This window comes from Labrus mixtus, chromosome 8, assembly GCF_963584025.1.
Source record: "Labrus mixtus chromosome 8, fLabMix1.1, whole genome shotgun sequence".
Lineage (NCBI taxonomy): Eukaryota > Metazoa > Chordata > Actinopteri > Labriformes > Labridae > Labrus > Labrus mixtus.
This window is the reverse complement of record NC_083619.1, coordinates 13,635,315-13,657,903: the sequence shown is the minus strand read 5'-3', so window position 1 is coordinate 13,657,903 and position 22,589 is coordinate 13,635,315. Positions and strand designations below refer to the sequence as shown.

The 22,589-nt window shown below is 41.4% G+C and overlaps 1 protein-coding gene across 2 annotated transcripts; it reads right to left on the bottom strand.

Moving 5' to 3' along the window:
* Positions 1–1,936: 1,936 nt before the first annotated feature.
* onecut3b (one cut homeobox 3b) lies at positions 1,937–13,994 on the bottom strand. 2 transcript variants are annotated; one of them, XM_061044475.1, is made up of 3 exons: positions 12,626–13,994; positions 7,928–8,016; positions 3,826–4,073 (listed from the first exon to the last, which is right to left on the bottom strand). In XM_061044475.1, the coding sequence occupies exons 1-3, from the start codon at positions 13,704–13,706 to the stop codon at positions 3,975–3,977; spliced, it is 1,269 nt and encodes a 422-aa protein (XP_060900458.1). In that variant the 5' UTR covers positions 13,707–13,994; the 3' UTR covers positions 3,826–3,974. The 2 variants fall into 2 exon arrangements, with proteins under 2 accessions (XP_060900457.1, XP_060900458.1); XM_061044474.1 differs by lacking the exon at positions 7,928–8,016 and having other exon boundaries at positions 1,937–4,073.
* Positions 13,995–22,589: the final 8,595 nt, after the last annotated feature.

The window sequence follows — 22,589 nt, the reverse complement described above, 5'->3', positions numbered from 1 at the left end:
ACACCTTATTTCAGCAACCTGGATGTCTGTTTGTTTATGCTTCAGCCAGCTCATAAAACAGACAAACACCCAGACCGATCGAATTTTGGATTAAATACAGATGAACTGAAACACTGGAACAAAAACAGAAAAACTCACACACACTCACACCTGTGTGATGAAACAAAGGAAAGCAACATACAGACAAAAGGGAGGGTAACACTAGGAGGAAAGACAGCGATGAAGCAGCTACAAATACACACATTTTATACAAATACACAATCAGCACATAAAAGACACAGATTGAAAGGAAGATAACTCTGAAACCAAACCCAGTTGTTTTTCCCTGTTTCTCCCCCTCTCCTCCACCTGTAGAGGTACAATTCATCCTGCAGTTTAATATACACTTATATAGTATCCATGCATAAAGGAATCGCTCATCCCAACCCTAATGACAGAGGTGCTCTGGTTGGTACTCTTTTTTTTTTTTTTTTTTTTTCTTTTTTTAAATATGGGAATCACTTTAACACACCTATGAGACATTCTTTCAACACAAAATATGCCAGAAAACTGTGTAAAACATAAATAAGTGTTGTTGAATGGTACTTTTTTTTCTTGGTCTTTGTATTGTATCATTACTTTAATCCTCTGTGTATTCATAATTCTACTTTATTTCATAATCCCCTTACTGCTCCTTTTTCATGTGTCCTTTCTCACCACATGTCCCTCTTTCTTAATACACCGTTAAGTTTGTATTAACTCCAAAAAGGACAACGTGCAAACCTACAAACAATAAATTCACTAATGCAGAAGATGTCAAGCCTTAAAGACGGCTCATACTGCACACACTCCCTTAAAGAAATTAAAACAATGGAACATTCATTTCGCCGTGACTTTAATTAATGTCACTCATTGCTAGACATTGTTGTTATTGTTTCACTACATGAACCTTTACATTAAAGATTTGAGGTATATCAAGATGAATTGTCTACACTTGCCTGCCTTGTCGTGATGCTACCCTGGACAGAGGGACCAGCAGAGAGGGTTTGGATGGGCGGGGGGGTCACCGGTGGGTTTCATGTGTCGTTTGGAGATGGAAGGTCTTTATGTATCAACTGATCATCGATAGGTTGTTAAACAGGTTGAGTTGAGATGTGAGCCAATGATACAGCTGGGTCAGAGGGCATTGTAAACAGTCAGATACACACACACACCTACACTCGGATTACAAATTACACAAAAATATCTCTAGTGGGAGTGTGTGTGAATGTGTGTATCACGTAAAAACATGTGCAACAAAGAAAGAAATGGGGGTGACAAACAATCTTATTCCCTCATTATCTGAAAAAAAGTGCTCTTTGAAATCAAACAAAAATGTCTTATGTAATAAGGTCCCCACTTGTGTAAAACCCCCTTCACACAAAGTATGTGCCCCCTCCCCTTGGTTTTAGACACCATGTGTTCATTATTTGTGATTATGTATGTGTATGTTTGCATGCAGAGCAGTCCCACCCCTGGTTGAAGGAAAAAGGCACTCAACTCTTACCACATAACAAACACATCTGTGTGTTTATTATGCGGCATGACTGCTCTGTGGAAGTGTGTATGTGACGCAGATGCATATCTTCACCTTTGTGTGTGTTTGCATGGGTGTAGTGTCAGTGTGTGCACGTCCCAGGTCCAGTGTGAACAGGGCAGGCTTGAAGTATCTTTGGTATTGATGGCTGTATCACAGTCCACTCTATTCTGTGAGGTAGCCACACACAAACACACACACACTCCTGTTTCCATCACTAACTCTCTGCTGTGGATTTTCAAACATCTGCATCGGAAAGTTTCAGTTTTTCCCTCCTGCCTCTAGAGTCCTAAATGACACCTCCAACAGGGTATCTGTAATAGTGCACTTCAAAACAACCAGAACCCAAACTTTAGAGGAATGTCACCTCAATGTTTTCCTTCCAGTCTCATGATGGGCCTCAGAAGCTCACGCCTCCCCTGCTGCACCTTCCTGTCTGCGTCTCCTCTCTAATATGATTATCTCCCGCTAGAAGATGCTACACAACAAGTGGCTTTGCCCACACATAATAAATCCAATTTCTTAAATACACAAACAAAATGAGGCGGCTCTCATGGTATCCAAAAAAAGTCACCATCAGCAGAGGTATGCAGTGACAGCCAAGTTCAAAGAGTTTAAAGTTCAGAGGTCACACACATATTCACAAATATGCACAGTATGTCACGTCCCTTCCTGTCTGTGCATAGGATCAGTCAATGACATGTTGATTTTTTTTCTTCTTCAAGTCCGTACATTTTGTCCACAAGGTGCTTCTTTACATATAGTTTCAGCACAACATAGCACAATAGTCACGTGAGAGAAACCGTGTGTCTATGGTACTATAATTACCCGCATCAATAGTTAAGGAGGGAAAAAAGAAGAAGGACACAACAGGGGGAGTAGCAAGAGATAGATAAATAGAGAATACATAAGACAGAGAAGAAATTAAAGATTATTTACAGTCATTTTCATTGTGTTTCATGTCGATCACATCAATGTGTTTCTGAGGTATGGAATAGGCGACGTTCCCGCAGTTGTAACGACACAGGTCAGACGTGGCGGGGGGGTGCATGGTGACTGAGCGGGTCGCACCTGTTCTCTGATTATCATAAAGAGGCAAACATCATTGGCACTCAGGATCCTATATTGTGACATTTGACCTCAAAGTTTGGCCACTAGAACAGAGCAGACCCTCCTCCCACACTCCCTCCACCTTTTTTTAAATGTTGGGAGTGTCATCCCTGTTTGATTGTTCTCCATTTGTAACCTGAAAATAACCTCTCTACACAATCTACGGCCATGTTGCCTTACACGAGAAACAAACATTCAAATATGTATCAAAGAGTTTGTTGTGTTTTATCATTTTGTCTGTTAGGTCTGTGTTTGAAGAGCTACACTGACGCTCAAACAAAGTATTAATGTGCAAGTCCTGATAGAAATCTTCTCTACATCATGATCAGATTTGCTTTAAATGTACAGCAGGTGGCGTTGTAACTCTCAAAGGGAGAAATCCGGATCACTGCAGAGGAATTACAGCTCACACACAGCATGTGAACATTACGCACATGCACACGCATGACACACACGTGCAGTGATGCGGAGCCGCAATGTGGTATGTGGTTAGCGGGTCAACAGACACTTGACACACAAACGTAGCTCTCAATCAGCGTTACTGAAATGAAGAGTGTTTGATCACAGCCTAGTAAATGCAACTGCTGTCTGATTTCTGGTTGATTGGGGATGACTGACGCGTGGCAGCTCAGAGTTTCCTGTCTTAAAGTGATTTGTTATTTATTCTTTGGTGTGTTAGCGTCTTAAAGCTAAATCCTCCCTTCACGAGACTTTAACACAGACCCACCGTGTGATTAGGGGGTTCTTTGGTTGTCAGGTGGATTTTAAAAAAGAGCCACATGTGATTGTATGAGTGTGACTCTCTTAAAAGCTACTGGATCTTTGGTTTAAAGAGTCACATTTAGAAATACATTTTACCTCAAAAGAACACACATGCAGCATTGAGAGGCTCTGATTAATCTGCACAAGTGATCAGCACTTTGAGCAGATGAATCAGATGAGTGGTTTGAAGCTACACCTGTAGCTCTGCAGGACTGGAATTAGAGCCTCCTGCTTTAGTGACAAACACCCCCACCCCTCCATCCTCATGTGTTCAACAGTTCGCCCTGTCTCCGTCAGGCCTTAGAGAAAGTGGTAGCAGAGGAGGTACCAGGATGAATCTGCGAGGGGTTGTTGTTGCTGCTGTTTCCGTGGTTAGTGTGCCCATGGATGTGCAGCCCATGACCATGCTCCTCTGTGTCCCAGCGGTCTGTACAGCGACGGCGTGAGTTCATGAAGAAGTTGGAGACAGTAGACAGCTCCAGGCCCAGCTGCTGCGAGATGGTGACCTGCATCTCCTTGGAGGGCCTGCGGTTCTCTCTGAAGATGGCTACCAAGGTACGACGCTGCAGGTCGGTGAAGACCAGTCGCTGCTTCTTTGGCACCTGGTTACGCTCTCGTCCTCTGTCCTCCTCCTTCCGTTTACATGCTGGGGAGAGGAGAGGGAGGTGGGGAGATAAAAGAACAGGAATTCCCATCAAAATACTCTGCAGTCATGTAAATATGCTGAACACAAAGGATAGTTGGAAACTGACAAATAATGGAACAAAAGCATAATTTGTTTTGAATGTGATAAGCTAGTTGTTAAAATGTGATTGTATGCTATGACTGAGTCATACAGGTAGAAAGGAATGTATTTGTTGTTGAAACTCAAACTCTAAAGAAACAGGTTACAAGATAACATGCAGACTACAGGAGGCAGAATGGAAAAGTGCAAAGGAAGAAAGGAAGGCAATGAGATATGAGATATTCGATCACGATAAAGTAAAAGAAAATGTAATTTAGCCTTAAATACTCCTGGAATACTTTAATAGCTTTGAATGCGTGTTCTGAGCTGTATTGCATGCCAAATAAAAAAAGTACTTCTTAAAGACAGTGATTTCACTGTCCAGGCACAATTTGTATTTTTTACACTGAGGGGATCTAAAGCTGTCTTCTATGTTTTCTTGTCAAATATTGTATGCAGGTGCTTAATGTTATGAAACCTGCTTGTTAGCCTTCTCTAAATCGTTCTGGTTTAAGAGTGAGCGTGGTGTAGGACTTAAATGATGTAAGGAAGAAACAAACCAATTAACATGATTTTAAACAGTAATGTAAATGTTTGTTTGTAGGTCCAGGCTAATTGTTTGCTGAGAGTTATCGGATGATGTTGTTCAGAATTAGGTTTTTTTTAATGCAATTTTGGAGGCTAAAACTGCTCAAAAGCATATTTTTTATACAACATAGGTTTTTTACATACGCTTTCATGCGGCCCAGTTAGACAAATTTCACTTCTTAGTATGTACACAAGTTGCAGTATCCACTGATTGAATGCTACACCCAGGGAAGTTTATTTAATTGTATAGAACATGACAATAACATTTAGTAGCCTGATTGTGTTTCTTTCTGGGATGGATTATCCATTTAAAACAAGTTTCGAATCCCTACAAGTTGATTTTCAAAGTGAAGTGAAATGAAGTGAGAACAGTGGCCACCTGGAGGATAGGAAATCAATCTGAAAACTTGCAGAGGGCTTTATATACTGTCATCAGAAGGCTAGTAATGCAAAGCGGGCTGTACAGTTTGTGGATAATGAGGAATAACATGTGATGTAGATTGATGTAAGTAGATGAATAATATTGTATTGTTGTTCTGTGTGAACATTTAGGCGTAATCCTGTTTTGCAGGTCTGATTATAAAATTATCTTTAATATCTCGGTTGTTTTGCTGGATGAATAGTTTTCACTGTGTGTCTGCTTGAAACTGGGGAGCCAGATGTGAAATGCTGACAAAGAAGCGCTCTCTCGTGCCTGGCTGCACCGTCAGTAGGCTCTCGGCTCGCGCTGGGGAGACTGGAGGGAGTCTGTTCTGTTCTGCTGCCCTAAAAAGCTGCAATGATCGATTTTCCGCGGTTTTCTCCTGAACACGTGGTCCAGTAATCAGGGCTCCCTTCCCCACCCGATCGATCTACTTCGATCCGCAAGACCGAGGTGTGTGTGCGTGTGTGTGTGTGTGTGTGTGTGTGTGTGTGTGTGTGTGTGTGTGTGTGTGTGTGTGTGTATGGGTGCGTCAGTGTGTGTGTTTGTGCGTGTGCCGTGAGCGCGTGCACCGCCTCGCATCGGGGAGTTGCAGCTCGCGACCGCGCCTTTGTGACAGACAGATGAAGAAGAAATTGTTTATCTGTGGAAGAACAAAGGAGATGTGGCGGAAAAGAGTGGCAGCCATCCAGTCTGAGAGCTGAGGAGGAGGACACAGGAATGTCTAATGATATGTCAGACAAAAAAAAAAAGTATGGCGTGCGTGAAGGAGAAAAAAAGCAAAGTTGGGAAAGGATGAAGGAGGAGGAAAGATGAGAAAGTCTAGGAGAAAGGCTGGTTGCAGTGTGGAGGTTGTGTATGCAAATGATTGATGACTGTACAGCAGGTTTAGACAACAGCAGTAAACAGATTTGACTGTGAGGGAGGATCAATATGAACGTGCACATGTGTATGCATGCCTGTGTGTGAGTGTGCATGTGTTTTACATTGCCATTGTTCATGCTTTGTTCCTGCAAGCAAAGCATAATTAATAACGCAGATAGTTTCCCTCAGCAGCAAAATCTAGGATATATATTCCCCTATACATCACAGATACACAACTCCATGCCTTCTCTACTTCTACTGTTTTCCTCTTGTTGTTTTTCTCAATTGTTTTAATTTGCCCTCAGATTGATAGCCCCTTTATTGATTGATCCGCACTTCAGAACCATTTCATGGAACGTTTATTCAATTGGTTCAGGGCCCAGCCATGCCAGGATCTCCTCCAGGCTCTCTAAGTGCTGTCTCGACCCAAACTCAATACTCCCTAATGTAATGACTGAATGCTAGTGCTAATATAGTGATAATTTAATATGTAATGCCTGTTTTCCAACAACTCGTGCTACCGGCCATTTTACAATGCCAACACCACTCCTCCAATCTGCTCCAATGTAGTTCTGAGGCCTGCATAGCTTTGCAGCTGCACATCCTGACCAAAGGAGGAGTTAGCACACGGTTCTGGTTGGGTCAATACATATTTCAGATAATCAATAGATACATTTCCAATGAGACTCCTCTAGCCCTCTTCCCCAGCAATGAATAGGACCACCGGGAGGGTAAAGAGGGAGCTGCTCATTAAAGTGACGTCTCCTGAGATGAGAACCGCATGGTCGTGGGCTATCTTTAGTCGCCTCATTACCAAATGGGCTTTTCTGAAGAGACAAGCGGTAACGCTCAGCAGTCTCAAGTGGCACTTGCTCATGTCCTCTCTTTCATAAGTCGCTAAAACGCATCAGACAATCACCACTCGGATGATCTCAAGCCTCTATCTGATCCAGAGATTAACTCACTACTGTGTTAAGTTGTGTTTATGTCTCCTTTAAGAGACGCTCTCCTTTATCATTTAAGTGGTACCTTGTCTCCTCTATAAGACAGTTCACTTATACCGGAAGATGAGATTATAGGTAGAAAGGTTCTTGACTTTGCTTTGTTATGTCACAGTACAGGTCTCTAGAATCAAGTTGTTTCCTTAACGGTCTCCAAGACTTGTTCACAGACTTTTAAAGATAGTTCACTTCCCCTTATTCTACTGAAAAAAATCAACTGTAGCCTAAGTTGCAGACTGTTTATGCACAAAGAAAGTCAAACTGTATGATGGATAATTTATTTTTTTTAAATCCAGAATTATGTAGGATATAAGAAATGTTTTTTTTCTATTCTAAAAGTTAAGTCACAAGTCGCTTCCTATTTTGCTATAAAGTCCATTCTTACACTTTCCACAGTACTGTTGTATAAGCTCTCTGAGCCCTGTTTGAACTCTTTTCCTTCTTCAGCAGACAAAGGAGCAAAGTTTCAAACTCAACACATCCAAAACAAGAAACAAAAAGCAAAAAACATTTTTGAGTGAAGGTGGGCATTGAATGTCCTCCTAATAATACTGTCAGTCAGTAATTAAATGTATCACAGTGCAAAAATAACACATAATTGGCCGATTAATAGATGAGTCAGTGTTAAAGTGACCTGTCTAACTATAACCTGTGATGTGTAAGGCAGAGTTAATGTGACCTAAATCATCAAAAGAAAGAAAAAAACACCTCATGTTAACATATCAATTCTATCATTTTTCACTAAAAAAAAAATATATATATATCTAAACTTGTACTGTGTGTGTGTGTGTGTGTGTGTGTGTGTGTGTGTGTGTGTGTGTGTGTGTGTGTGTGTGTGTGTGTGTGTGTGTGTGTTGAGGATGAGGGGCATGGGGAGGGGGCAGACGGTGAACTAACCGCACCGTGCTGCTGCTAGTCGACGGCTGGACGGACGGATGAGACCGGGCTTTGTGTCCGGTGAGACGGGCCCTCTCCCGCCCTGGACGGACGACTGCAGGCGAGAAACAGTTTGGCGTCAATCACTCTCTGTCACACCTCTTAGATGTATACGCTTATTGATTAGATTGATCAGATTATAGGCCTATTCATTGCCGGGGAGTATAACAAACGCCCGGGTAGCCATAAGAATGAACACACAGCAGCGGGGAAACTACATCGTCCTAAAAATACTTTTTATCGATCACGATTGGATTATTTGAAAACGTTCGTTTATGTGTCGATGTAAAAGCCAGTGTTGTCTTGTTGAGACGAGTGATCCGCCACCTTATAGTCTGTCACACAGCTATCGGCTGCTAGTCTATAAACTGTCTAAAAGGATGCTTTAACTCCTTTTTTATTGCCTCTCCTTTATTTCCAAGCAAATAATGATTTAATTTATTAACTCGAAAACAACTCCAAATGAATAGTTTTATGTAAGGTCTAACTCCAGGGATAGTGAATGATAGGCTGCGAGTTGAAACGAGCTGCCGAGGGAAAGTGAAAATAGTTCACAGGAATGTTTCACGAGACGCTTAGAAAAAATATATTTAGCCTAGCATAAGAATTGTTTTTCTTTTCAATAAAACAGCAAATTCAGCGATTTGTATTGGGTTTTTTTTTTTTACTAGGGTGTTTTCTTTTTTTATGGGAACACAAAAGAAAGTATCTTTAAATGATTGAATCGCCGGAAGTAAACTATCTTTTTTTTTATTTTGCTGTAGCTTTCAGACTGAAATTAAATCGATTTTTTTTTGTTATCAGCGTGGAAAAACTGACAATAAACAAAAACCCCAGAGACGAGGAAAATATTTAAAATAAATTAGATTTATTATCCCAGTTTCTTAGAGTTTAAGAAACGAAGTCTAGATGTCTTGCTTGACATATTCATACAAAGAATGGCCTAAATTAGACATTTTGATGAGATTCAACTCAAATGAGGTTCTACTAAAATGTAGACTTTCTCAAAGCAATAACACACACACACACACACACACACACACACACACACCTGAAAACACACACACACACTTTCTCTTTCCCCCCTCACAACCATACAGATAGGGCTTCTGTGTAATATATTTATTCTCTCAGAAAATATTACCATGACATTTTTTTGAATTTCACAATGTTTAATCTAACTTCAGTGTTTTTTTTGTTTTCCACCTTTTATCGGCTGCTGTACAAGTTTAAAGTGAAGTGTCCTCTCAGCAACCGGAGGCCTTTCCTGACAGACACAAAGCTCTTAAAAAATAAAGTCAGGCTCTGCATCATAAAACAAATTACTGTTACGGATTGGATTGGATTCAGAGATACATCAAATCATCAACATATATTGTGTATCTGTAAAACATGTTTATGGGAAATGTATAATGAGTCAGGCAGTTATAAGGGAAAGTGGAAGGATTCAATCTAATAGTTTTATAACCTATAGCCATACAGACAACCACTTTTAAACTCTAACCTACATCATGTACGCATATTAATATTTATTTTTACATTCGTTATGTTTGAAAATATAGATATATTAGGGGCCCCCAAAAGTGCCCCAAATATTATATATATCATGAAAGGTCATTTAAAATATCTATTCTTACTTATAAACCCTTTTTATGCTCTGCTGTTCTATCAATCATGTGTTTTCCTAAGTCAGAACACACTCACTCTCATTCATCAAAATAAGATTGTCAAAATATTTCCAACTAGTGTGCCAGCGTTACGAAAATGAGCTATGCCTGATGCACACAGAGTGATGACCAAGGAGCAGATATGAAATAGGGGTAGAAAGGCAGTGGATCTGCGTTGCTGATGCTGGTACAGAGCCAGGAGAGAGAGAAGGGGGGAGGATGGAGGGAGGGAGAGCCGAGGAGAGCAGAAGAGAGGAAATCAATACCGATTCAGAGTGAGTCAGATAAGCCTGAACAATGTATAGTGCAGACACACTCTATAACCCAGTCACACACACACACACACACACACACACACACACATGTGCATGTTAAAGCACTTGCACACATGTGCACACACATACACTGTGCTTGCATGCCTCTATAAAGGCACATTACAAACCCCATAAAGCATTGCAACCTTTAAAATCAAATGACATCACAACCTTGGATTGCTTTGAGGATTCGCTGACATGAGCAGAAAGCACTCATTACTACAATTCAATAGAAGCTCTGATGCTCTTTGTCTGACTGTGATGCCTTAAGCTCTCATCTTTTATGTTTGTTTGTAAACACCAGCCTCCCTGCCCTGATTTCACTGACAAATATTGTATTTCGCTTGTTGAAAACGTGAGATTGGCTGCTTTTCTCCCTTTATAAACATGTTCAGATGTGGGTTTTCACCTCTGGAAGTCTACACCATCCTTTCTTGTGATGTTGTTATTTCACAGGGTGTTTTTGGGTGTAAACGGCATTCTTTAAAACCCACTTAGACCTCCTCTGCTGTGGTGTTAGGTCAGTCTCTGTGTGTGTGTATATGTGTGTGTGTATGTGTGTGTGTGTGTGTGTGTGTGTGTGTGTGTGTGTGTGTGGTCCTCGGCTGTTAACCACAGATTGGACTTTGCTTACCTACAGAAGATGCTGTTACAAGCGCTTACACCACCACCACTCTCTGCCTCTTTCTTTCTTCCCCTCTGTCTCCCATATACTTATCAATTATTAAGGTGCGTATTGATCCTTTCACTACCCTGCCTCTATCTGACTGTTCACACAAAGCCCAAACCTGCCTGCCCCTTGCTCAATCAATGGCATCTCCTGGCTCCTCCAGCTCTTTTTTTCTTTATTCACATGCCAGTTTTGCTTTTCTTGCCTTTGCACTTAAGGTGGATTTTTGTACATTCCAATTTGTTCATTTTGGATTCTTTAGAAAATATGAGGAGCAGCAAACTGGTATTAATCTTTCATTGCTAGGCGGGGGTTTTGATGGGCATTAAAAGATAGATCTGGTATGGAGAACAGTGAGAGTGGAAAATGGCTGTATGTATTGTTCACATCCACTCTCTCCTCATCGTCCTCCACTCAGTGATTTTTGTTTTGTTCTGCAGCGCCGATCTCCTGAAGCCAAACATCCTGCCTGTCTGTTGCCAGGTTAACAAGTAAAAGATTAGTGATATTATTGCCATATAGAGAGAGGGAAAGAAAGAGAGAGAGAGAGAGAGAGAAATAGAGAGGGAGAGCATCAGGGAGTGGGAGAGAAGGGGGTTGGGAAGGGGAAACGGCCTTATTGATCTCCTATGTGCAAAGCCAGGCAAACACTGAGAGGACAGAGCTACACTATTAATGACAGTCACAGCCTCAGACTCTAATCCTCATCTATCTATCTATCTATCCATCTATCTATCTATCCATCTATCTATCTATCTGTCTGTCTATCTATCTATCAATCTATCTAGATAATAGCCAAGTTAATGATGAGTTAGTGTAAAAAAGTGTAACACAATAAAGATGTGGCTGCCATATTGAAAGGCATGGCATCAAAGTTGTTGCAAAAATCCTTTAAATTAGGTTTCTTCTGAGTTACAGAAACACAATCTATAGTTGTAGTTTTCATGTAGTACAATTTATTTTTTCTTTGTTTTTATCCCCTGTGATTTCCAGTATTAATCAAAACTCTATATTGTGTTGTTTCTCCTGTATACTGGTCCCTGTCAATCCCCATCCCCGTTGCAATCAATATTTCATCAGAACAGTACATGCAGCTTATAGGTTGCCTTGAAATTGATCTGGGGATGATATACCGGCCAGCTTGGAGGAAGACTTTTTTCAATATAAACTATGTTTTTTTTCACAGCTGGATTTATAAGATGATGGAGCAGAGGAGGAAATCATTTCTTTTATTTTAATTTTTTTGAATTGTCGTCTTACTTTGCCCAAGCTTTTGACTGTTACACCTGTCATAACTTCCAGCAATCACACCTGCGTATGTCTCCACATCTGGACCCTGTGCTTACAGAGTATTAAATGAAAAGCCTGAGCGAGTGCGGTTATTGCGTCTTTCAGCTCTGATACGAGTATCGATCCATGTGCCACATTTAAAAGCGAGAGTGGGAACTGGCGTATTGATCAGGCAGCCTGGGGTCACCCCGCTGCTAGCGCGCAACTAGTTGGCCCAGTAGCCCCACCAACACCTCCATCCACTGATGTGGGTTTATGGTCGCACACAGAGAGGCATTGAAAAATAAAATAGTATGGGGGGGGGGGGGGGATATTCCCAGGTTTTATTGTCAGTCAATGGCGAATTGCTGTGTGCCGATCAAAAATATAGAACTGCGAATTTAGTCAACAACAACGCACGTAAACGCACGTAAACGCACATGTACGCGCACGACATTTTTTCGTTTTTCTACAGCAACGTATTCAGTAGGATTGGGATTTGACTGTCTCCCTCTATAAGTAATCTATATTAGTTACAGGTTACAGGAAATAAGGATACGGCTTATGTTAGTGTCCCTAGCGCTTTGTTTTATCTGGTTGAACTGTCCGTGGTGCTGAATCTTTTTAGGCCCGCGAAGTTTAGTGTGTCTGTTTATTAATTGTAAAATAACATTTGACATGGTTTGTACTTCATTTTGATCAGTGTTAATGTGCAATAATTGTTCTAGATGGACAGTGTCTTACCGGCCAGCCGCAGAGCAGACATCCGCTGAAACTCGGGCTCCTGCAGCCACTTCCACATCCTCCTGAAGGTCTCGCGGCCTGACTTGAGTTTACTCCAGGGTTTGGGGTTGCGGAGCAGGTCTGAGAGGGTTCCCTGGGACCGACTCAAGATCCTTTGGGCGAATATGGCCTGAGGGATGGAGTAGCGCTTTAACTCGGCCGTTATCCGCTGAGCCACCTCCTTTGTGTTGATTTCCTCCGCCTGGATGCCTGACCCTGTTCCTCCCTGTCCGGCTCCGTGGCCATGCCTCTCCCGGTCCCCCAGCATCACCGCGCCGTTCGCCTGCGAGTGGAGGTGACTGTGCGGGTGATGGTGCATTCCGTTAAGGTTGGAGATCATACCGTGGCCATGCCCCCCTAAACTCCTGGCCAGGTGCTCTTGGTCACTTCGGGACAGCATGGAGGCGTGGGACTCAAACCCGGACACTGGAGAGAGCATCTTAGCGTCGGTGGAGAGGTGCGCGCTCGGGCCGTAGGCTGAGAGCGGCTGCTGGGAGTTGTGCAAAGAACCCAGCCCGCTGGACAGCGGCGAGAGCGAGCCGTGACCCATCCCGGACACGGACATCTCCTTGGGATAGTGGCTGTACAGGTTGCCCATGGAGGCGAGTCCCCGATGGTCATCCCTCATCAGCGTAAAGCTGCCGCTGACGTTCCCAGCAGAAAGGCGCTGATGGGCGGCAGCGTGGTGGTGCGAGTGCGGGTGGTGAAACTTATCTGAGACGGTGGATATGGGAGGTAGATGCTGTAGAGGGGTCAGAGTGGTGTACGTGTTGCTTAGGCTCATCCCGTTCTCGCACATGCTGATGGAAGGGTGCAGGTGTCCGGACAGTGCAGACGGGTCCGTCCGGTAGTCTCCGCCGGAGCCCTCCAGGAGCGAGGCCATGCCGGAAACCATGGCTGACCGCGCGCCGGGAGCGTGCGAGACCAGATTCCGGGGAGTCGAGCTAGGAGAAGGGGACGGCCGCGCGTGCGGAGAGCTCATGAGGTCTCCCGCCTGGGAGTGCGAGGAGATGCTGTGCAGGCTCTCCATGGTGAGCTCCATTGCTGAAACGATATGTTTCCCTGTCCCACCCTCCCCACCCTCACCCCCTGTCTCTCCCTTTCGCTCCTGTCTCTCACACGCGCTCTGTCTTACCCCCTAGCCCTCCTGGAGAGATGAAATGACCAAACCGTTTGAATGCCACTCCATTGATTAAGATTTTCCGATCAATCCAGTGAGGTTCAGATAAATTCTGATGTTCCGATAAAGCTTCAGAACAGAGGGTCTTTGCGGCGCCTTGGCGCTTTATGCGTTCATGGACGGGTGCTCTCCAGGGTGATATCTCATCTCTGGTCCAACAGCGCTCACACTAAGAGCAGGCTGAGCCGCGTGCTTGGAGAGAGGCGCGCGCGTATTTAAAATGTGGGGCGGGCTCGATCAGATTGTTCTTCATATATTTCCACACTGGGAGGAAAGCGCGGATAACCAAAACACGTCACTCGCCGTATCTGTCATGGTTTTGAATAAACCTGCATACTTAGATGTAAGGATGTGCTTATATTATGTATTCGGCTAATGTTTTTTTTTTTACGTTTTGTGTGTTTTGCTCTCGTGCAGCCGCAAACAGGTGACAGTTAGACAGGTGATGGCCTGACATGGAGTTATATGTATGAATACAGTCAGTATCAGTTTCTGGACACAGGAGTTCCTTACAGATAAACTTTGTTTTCCCACGGACTGTATGGTTTTGCATTTATGCGCTTAGTGATAAACCTGATCGAAGTATTGATTGACAGAGATTAATGACGTGGCGCAGGCCAGTGAAGGGGCGGTAGGGTGGGTGTGTGGTGGGGGGGGAGGTGGTGCAGGTCACAAAGTAAGTTAGGATACCAGCGTGGCAGACCAATGAGAGACTAGAACGCTGGTTTGATCGGAGGAAGTTCACAAAGCCTGGACATAAAGTCCAATTTGTGTTTGTCCCAACCTAAATACTGTTTCATTTACGTTGTTGTAAGACACACGTTGTAGTCTGGAGAACAAAAAGGTAGGCTACAGTAGCCATAACAGGCCAAGGGCATTCAGTTAATATTAGATCAAATGTATAACATTGTTTAATTTATTTTCACATTAAATAGCAATAGTTCGGCCACTTGTTATTAGCCTATAGTCCTAAATCATAAAACTAGTGTCATGTAAGTCAGGTTGAGTCTAAGATAGCCAATAACCAAAGATACGTTTAGCATTGTCATTGTAAATTATAGGCTACTATACTTCAACTGTGTGTGTGTGTGTGTGTGTGTGTGTGTGTGTGTGTGTGTGTGTGTGTGTGTGTGTGTGTGTGTGTGTGTGTGTGTGTAAACCGAGTTTAGGTTATTCATTTGAAAAACTTTGAACATTTGTTGAAGCCAATAGCCTCTTGTCAATTGATGTTTTATATTGTCTGCTGGGATTTGGGATACAGGAGGAACTAAGAACGGAAAATAAATATATTTTAATTCATCCTCGTAAAGTTTTTTTTATAAAAACGTTTTATGCTGCTCCAGGTAAATGGATAGACAAAGTACTTTGCTAAATTAAATATATTGAGCATTTTAAAATTTATTTTTAACTTATTAAATTGAATGAATTCTAAATTTAGAGGGATAAATAAAATGTATATTTTTAGGGGGTAGTGGGTTTGGTGGTTTAAAACCCCCAAATAAAAATAGCCGATGGCCTGTAAAAAAATATATATTTTTCAAGAGAAGGCTATAGGTTAATATTTAAGGATTCTTATTTTAACGAAATAGCTTTTTGACCAGACATGGACTCACATAACACACAGACACACACATTCTCTGAGTAAAATAATTCTGCAGGCCTGCTCCTGTCCTCAAACACAAAAAAAAAGCCTCACTGTTTATTACTCTCATTTTATGATTGTCGCTGCAGATTTTGTTTTGTTTTGTTTGCTCGACTTTAATCACAGCCTATTTGTAAGGGCACGGGGTCAACAATAATTCAAAAAGGCCCGTTAATGAAACCGGAAACGCCTATGCATGCAGGCTGTTATTTCTGATTTTCATAAAGCTCCGTGGTGAAGTTGTTCACCCCCAAAGTTCAGAAATTGATCGCAGCGTTCAATATATTTATCATCGATCACTTCAATCTCGATCTGCTCTGTTTGCTAAACATGAGGCATTTGTGTGAGATCGCTTCAGTGGTGGTGGAGTTTGACCTGTAGCACGTGGAACTGGAATGTGTTTGAAAAGTAAATGTCAGTCGTGTTGTTTTATAGGTTATCTATTGAGCAGAGCCATTAAAAACGTGAGCTTCCTCCTCCTTTCAATAAGGTTAATAATGATATCAGCGTGGGCCCGTAATTCAGCTACGTGCACTGAAGCGGTTCACAGGAAGAAGCTGTATGTGTCGATTAATGGGGGACACAGACGTGTTCAATTTTTTGATATGATGATATAATGAGAGAAATGAGAAATAGCCTCCTGATTTTTTTTTGTAATGAAACAAAATACGAAGTTTTTATTGCAGGCTATAATTCGGTTATTATGGTTTTAACACATTTCTTTGAGCTCGTAATTTATGGGAGATTTCCACCAAGGTTTTCACTTTAAAGGCCATCACGGGGCGTCAGAAATGCGCACGCACGTTTACTCGGTTTGTTTTATAGCCTAATTGTAGATAATATCCTCGTGTAAATGACAAACTATAAATTGTAGTCTACAGTTGAGTGAAAGACTACTGTAACAGCAAAATAAATCTTACATTTAATAACAATTGAGATGTTTGTCGTCTAAAAAGTGCACCGCATGCATGAATCAATACAGCGGGTTTTCTGGACAAACATTTAACTGTGTTTTAGTGAAGTGGGGGGTTAACCCACTGAAGTTTCATCTGCTGTCCAGGTAACATGACATGTTGAATTGGTTACATATTGTAAAAGAAAACAACATATATCTTGATTAGATTCATACAATGCAGTTAATGGTTTTTTTTTTCATTTGATAAAAAAGAACCAAGTAGGAGTTTACAGAATTAGAGACAAAGAACAGTCGTATTATAACTTACCTGAACATTTAATTTATACTCAACTCAACAATTAATGAAAAGAATAATTGAGAAACAATACTTTTTTGAAACCATCCAAATGGTTTAATTGATTTGTCTTTTATTAGTTCTTTCTCATTGGCTCTATCTAATCTGATATGTTACATTTCATTTTGGTTTTTTATTTAAAATTATGCCCTTCATAGTGGATTGTATACTGTCAGTCAATACAACGTTATAAAATATAAAGACCTCTTTATCTTAAATTAATTCAAGTAAAATTCTGCCTTTTGAAGGCTCTCGAGTCCTAACGGCCCATGAGCAGTTTATGTTCAAATACAACAGAGGAATGCTTTATTGAAGAAAAAAATCATCTGGAGTGTAAATCAGAATCAGGATCAGAGATACTTAATTAATCCCAGGGGGAAATTCAGAAAACACCAGATACATGAGATGCTACAGGATAAGAAAGCAGCACTTTAGTGTTATAATGATATGTTTCAATTGTCTGGATGTTTTCTCAATATATTCTGTTTCACAAATCGTTAACTGTATTGAGCTCATTTTTGTTGGAGAAATAACAGTGAGTCTTTTTCCAGCTTTTTTTTTTCGACTACAGAAAATAGGTCACCTTTATTTAAAATCTAATACATGAGAGGACAGGAATAAACAACACCATGTTATGTATAGAAAAAAAGCTCCTCTGGTATCAACAGTGTCTTTAATTATAAAAACTCATACAGCTGTGCAGTATTTAAAATCAAGAACTTGGACTTACTTTTACAGCAACATGACAGAGACATCCAAACTTTTCCTTTTTTTTCTGAGTCATGATGATCACATATTTAAATCATGACACATTCATTTTACTATTGTTTTGTCATATAGAAAATGCACAGGAGTACAACTTCTCCAGCATCCATATCCTCTCAGGCACCGGTTGCTAAGTAACAGAAGGAGAGATGTATTGAGACAGAGTAGTCAATCAATTCTCCTGTGAGGTGTTGCGTTTGTGCGTGTGTGTGTGTGTGTGTGTGTGTGTGTGTGTGTGTGTGTGTGTGTGTGTGTGTGTGTGTATCGTACAGCCTTATTGTTTCTGCTGTTGAGTCTGTAAGTAAACTAAAGGCTGAAATAATTTATGTGTTTGTTTTCAAAGCATAGAAGACAACTTAAATATTTGAAATGACCCTTTATCTTAAGCACTGACATCTTGTCAAAAAGTAGATCTTGATATAAATGGATCACAAATTCTAGTCATTTCAGCTCTATAACAATAAGCACATCATCTTCTAACCATTTCAAGTTCAAAGATCATAAGTCACCTCACTACTCCTGCAGGGATTATTTGCTTTTCATCTCATCGTTCAGTGCAGTTTGAGGCGTATAAGGGAAACTCTTATCTCCACCATACAGAGAGCAGAGAATCAGATTATTAGCTTAGTGAACCACCAGAGGACTTTTTACTGCCTGCACCCAAAAGGGATGCATCGGACATCATTCACTTGGCCCAACAATTCAAAATCAGAAACAGAAAACAACTCTCAACTCTTCTGTCTTTCTAGATCACAAACAGACAGACGCAGTTTTCTTCTCTGAGTGTAAAAATATTGAATTGTGGAACTGTTATTGTACAGTAACTGTGGAAAACTAAGATGGTGATTTGGGAAGCAATTATTCACTCAAGATGAGCATTTATCCAATAGACAAATAGGGTTCACTTTCTTGTGCAAATTAAATTTGAGGAAAAGAGCATTACATGTGCAGATTGCGATGCCCTATAGGAATAAAGAAAGTCGGGTCCCTATGTAAAATTGTCTTGAGTGGATCTGCAAATAGAAAGGAAGTGCGTCATCTTTAGTTAACCAATGTGCCTGAAGGCCTTACAGTTAATCATTGTTTGAAAGGGAAAGACAAAATATCAAGATAGATGTTTTCTGTATTCTATGTGAAAACTGGGAGCTTTAATATTCCAACTGAGCTTACAATCCTTAAAAAATGACAAAAACTAAAAGGCAGCATTCAAAAGACAAGTATATATGTACAGATTTACTTTAAACCATCTTTTCTATGTTCGTTACCCTCAGGTCTACTACAGCAGGAGGCTGAGAAATATGCTGGTTTCATAGACTCCATCGATTTTGCCCTCGAACAAAGACAGACGGAGAGGGATGGAGGCAGGGAGCGGAGAGAGGAGGAGGAGAGAAATGAGAGAAAGATGAAGAGCACTTGCAAAAATGGTAAAAAATGTTCTTTATTTATCTAACATACAGCCAAAAAGATTCTGTTTGGTTCATTTCTGTCAACTGGAAAGAGGAGGTACAAAGGTGAGCCTTTAATGTTAGATTAGTTTAAAGATAGCGCAAGTTTGCTTCAGAGAGGAAAACACTCATCAAGCTGTCTTCAACACCAAATAAAATAAAAACGTGCCTGATTACTCTACATTGAGTGCGACAGTAAGCAACAGAGTGAGAGACACAAACAGAGAGCAACAGGGAAGAGGAGGAGGAGAGGGAAAGTAAGAGGAAAGGAGAGAGAGGCAGAGTTGGAGGGAGAGTTGGGCTGGTGTTAAGGTGATTAGTCTGGTGGGTTGGCGATAGAGAGAGTTGATCAATAACCTATCGATCTCCCATTGCGAGTGTCAGGGGGGTAGTGGGAAAGAGAGGGAGGGTGAGAGAAAGGATAGGGAGGGAGTCAGTCCTGGCTTGACTTTTAAAAATCCTTTACTCTGCAGATGACAAATAACCCATTAGATTGGGGGGAGAGCTGGAAAATGTGGAAATCCTTCCTGCTGCCCACACACACACACACACACACACACACAGAGAGATTCACACCAGTGCGTTTTCTGAATGCTGCAAATATTTCTCTTTCAAATAAGTATAGTAGAGGTGATTTTTCAAACGAAAAAAATCATTTCTGCAAGTAGTGTGGAGGAACTATTGAGCTCATTGCGGTGAAGTTACTTAGCAGACCATTACTTCAAAGAATTCCTCAAGGCTGAAATATTCAGTGAAGCAGGTCGCACTCGATACTCAGCCTGAAGCCGTTTTAAATGTTCTGCAATAAGTTTATCAGAAACAGGTGACACATTTGCATGCAGACTAAAGCAGGAAGGAAACAACGGTGTCCGTCACTTTTGTTTTGGGGCTGCAAAAAGACAATTACGCTGCATACAAAAGCAGGTGTGTTATCTGTGAGAATTCTCCTTTTGGGGCATTAAAAATGATAAAAGATCTTGTGAAAATACTATGCTGATGAACATGGCTTTTAATAATCTAGTCCATCATAAACTAGGGATTGAAGTCTGAAAACGTTTTTTTTTTTTTAAACAACCACTGCATTGGGATTCTGTAATCAAAGAAGATACTTTGTAAATATTTGTTTGAAGGTGTATTTGAGGGTGTGCCAACAGCTGGAAAGAGGTCATGGTGTTACGATGGTTTGTTGCTCCCTGGTGTTACCGGGACCATGCAGGGTTTGTAGGGGTCAGAGTAGAGGGTTGAAAGGTCACATCGAAATACCTCAGAGCCCAGAGGACGGACGTGAGCGCAACAGCAGAGAAGGGGGTTATTGAGCAAGCCGTCATTTATATTGTCAGCTTACACATGTACACCTGAAGTCTTTTACTAGAGCAGGTTGGGTTAAATCATCACAGGTGGAGTCAGGATTTGGTGCAGGCCTTGATATCGAGGGAAAATACACTTTCATTGTCATGAATCATGGCTGTGGGCTTTAGGTTTGATGGTTGAGGATGATGGACTATTTACACGTTGCGGCTCAGCTTTTAAACAGCCATTATCATTAGAGATACTGCTGACTACAGGCTTCATTTGGACAAATGGAGAGGGCTTTTGATATTTGAATGAAGCCATGTTTAAGAAGGGTTAATTGACCAAACAAAGCCTCTTTGTCTTACCCTTTCTTTCTCACCTACACACTCGGCGCTCTCATCCTTCATCCTGCTACCATTTCCTCATTTTCTCCTCCTCCTCGGCCTGGTTCTCTCCTTCTTCTGTCCTTGTCTCCTGTGTGTGCCACAACACCCCCCCCCCCCCCCCCCCCCCCCTTCCATGCCTCGCTCGCTCTACCTGCTCAGAGAGCCCCTCCCCCAACTAACACTTTCCACGCAGTCTCTCAAATTAATGTAGAGATATTGACAAGTGATGGGGCTGGGAGGCATAGATCATCAGGAGGGAGAAGGAGAAGTGGACTGGGATGAGGCCAGTCCGATTGGGTCGAGGGGTTTCCCTTCAGCCGCAATACAGATACTTAGGGCTGTCCAGCAAGATATCCAGCGAGAATGTCAACAGAATTTCAAAACTCCCTTATCAGTACATTCCTGTCTTCTATGACTATAAATATTACAGGAAGTGTGGTACATTTTCATCAAACATACATGACAAAGAACAACCACATACACAAATTATTCCAACACAGGCTTCCGCACTTCACTTCTTTATCCTAAACTGGAGAAGGTAGTGCTAACAATGTGACGACGGCCAGTTGGTCAATACGCCAATTACATAGATGAGGAAAAGGAAAGGGCAAATGATAGCCAATCAGTGAAGTGCTCTTACTGTCCACCAGCAGGATCTGACCCCCTGACCTCCGTTTGATGACCCTCAGACCACAGGTCACCTCTCCTGGGGTCAAAGGGCATTGCAATGCAAATGACCAGAGAGGTGTTGCTATGGTAACTGCACTGACCAAAAGAATGGTAAGGTGTGGTGTTGGGGAGGACAAAGATTCATTAAGGATGTACTGAGCGATGATGTGATGTCACTAGAGCTGTTTAAGCTGCATTCAGAGGCGGCTGGTTAAAATGTTGAGTGTCACCAGTTACAGACCAACTTTCCAAATAAATGAGAAGGCTTCAGACAAATGAAGAACGCTATAGTCCATTCATGAAAACCACGTAGTTACTAGTTTAACAAATAATTATATAGACCACTTTTTCTTCTTCAATTGCAGATTTTAAAAAGATTTACAGTTAAAAGCTGAATATGCGACATTTTACACATGAACATCAAGAAATCAAGTATATCCTCTGAAAATAACTGAGTCATGGCTGTCTACAATGAGTGTAACACCCGAGACCCACTGTTTGTGATGTTGTCCGAGCCGTATCTACACCGTGTTTACATGGACGGGATGGCTGGCCGGCTCATCCCCTTGCGATTAAAAGTTGTTTAATTGAGGGACTAGAGAAAAGAAGAATAACATACTGTAATCACTGCTTATTTGAATGCAGAACATTGACTCCTGTTACTGCCACGTAAGCGTTTTGGATCACGGTCATTTTGCGCTAGCATTAGCATGCTAACACAACAATGCAGCGCGAGTTATTTTGGTTTCATGCTGCTGTCCAAGGGCGTCATCTACTGGATCAAAAAGTCACATATTATTCCTTTAAGTAAAGTAAATGTTCCTTTTGGATTTAAATGACATGTCACTTGAATTGTCTGTTATAAGGTTAAATGTGTTAGCTTATTAAAGATAAAGATGCTTTTCACAACAGGAGATTAGCGGTAGAGCAGCTAAAACAGTAAAAAGCTGCTTACACGTTGATGAATATCATTTAGAGCCTTATGATATTGTACAAATAACAGCAGTTACAGGACTCAATGTTCTGCAGATCCCGCACTTTTACTGTTACATACTTAAGGTAGATTTTGCATTTTCAACACAGTTATTATTTTAATGGTGTTTTTTTATGTAAAGGAGTGTGCTTGTTGTTAGTACGTATTTTCATGAATTCATTCATCTTGATAATTTTGTGGATATATCTTTAAATTGTGTCAACCATCTAAGAGTAATTCTTCTTTTAGGTTTGTGAAGCTGTAATACATATGTGCAAGAGACCTCATAGCAGCAGTTATATTTGGATTGGAGCCAAGTGTC

What these genes read in the sequence shown, in the direction of transcription:
- onecut3b (XM_061044474.1), bottom strand. Translation starts at nt 13,706, where the DNA reads ATGGAGCTCACCATGGAGAGCCTGCACAGCATCTCCTCGCACTCCCAG. An exon ending in GTCTGCTCTGCGGCTGGCCG is followed by an intron (nt 4,074 to 12,625) that starts GTAAGACACTGT and finishes TCCTCTCCCCAG; the next exon opens with CATGTAAACGGAAGGAGGAG.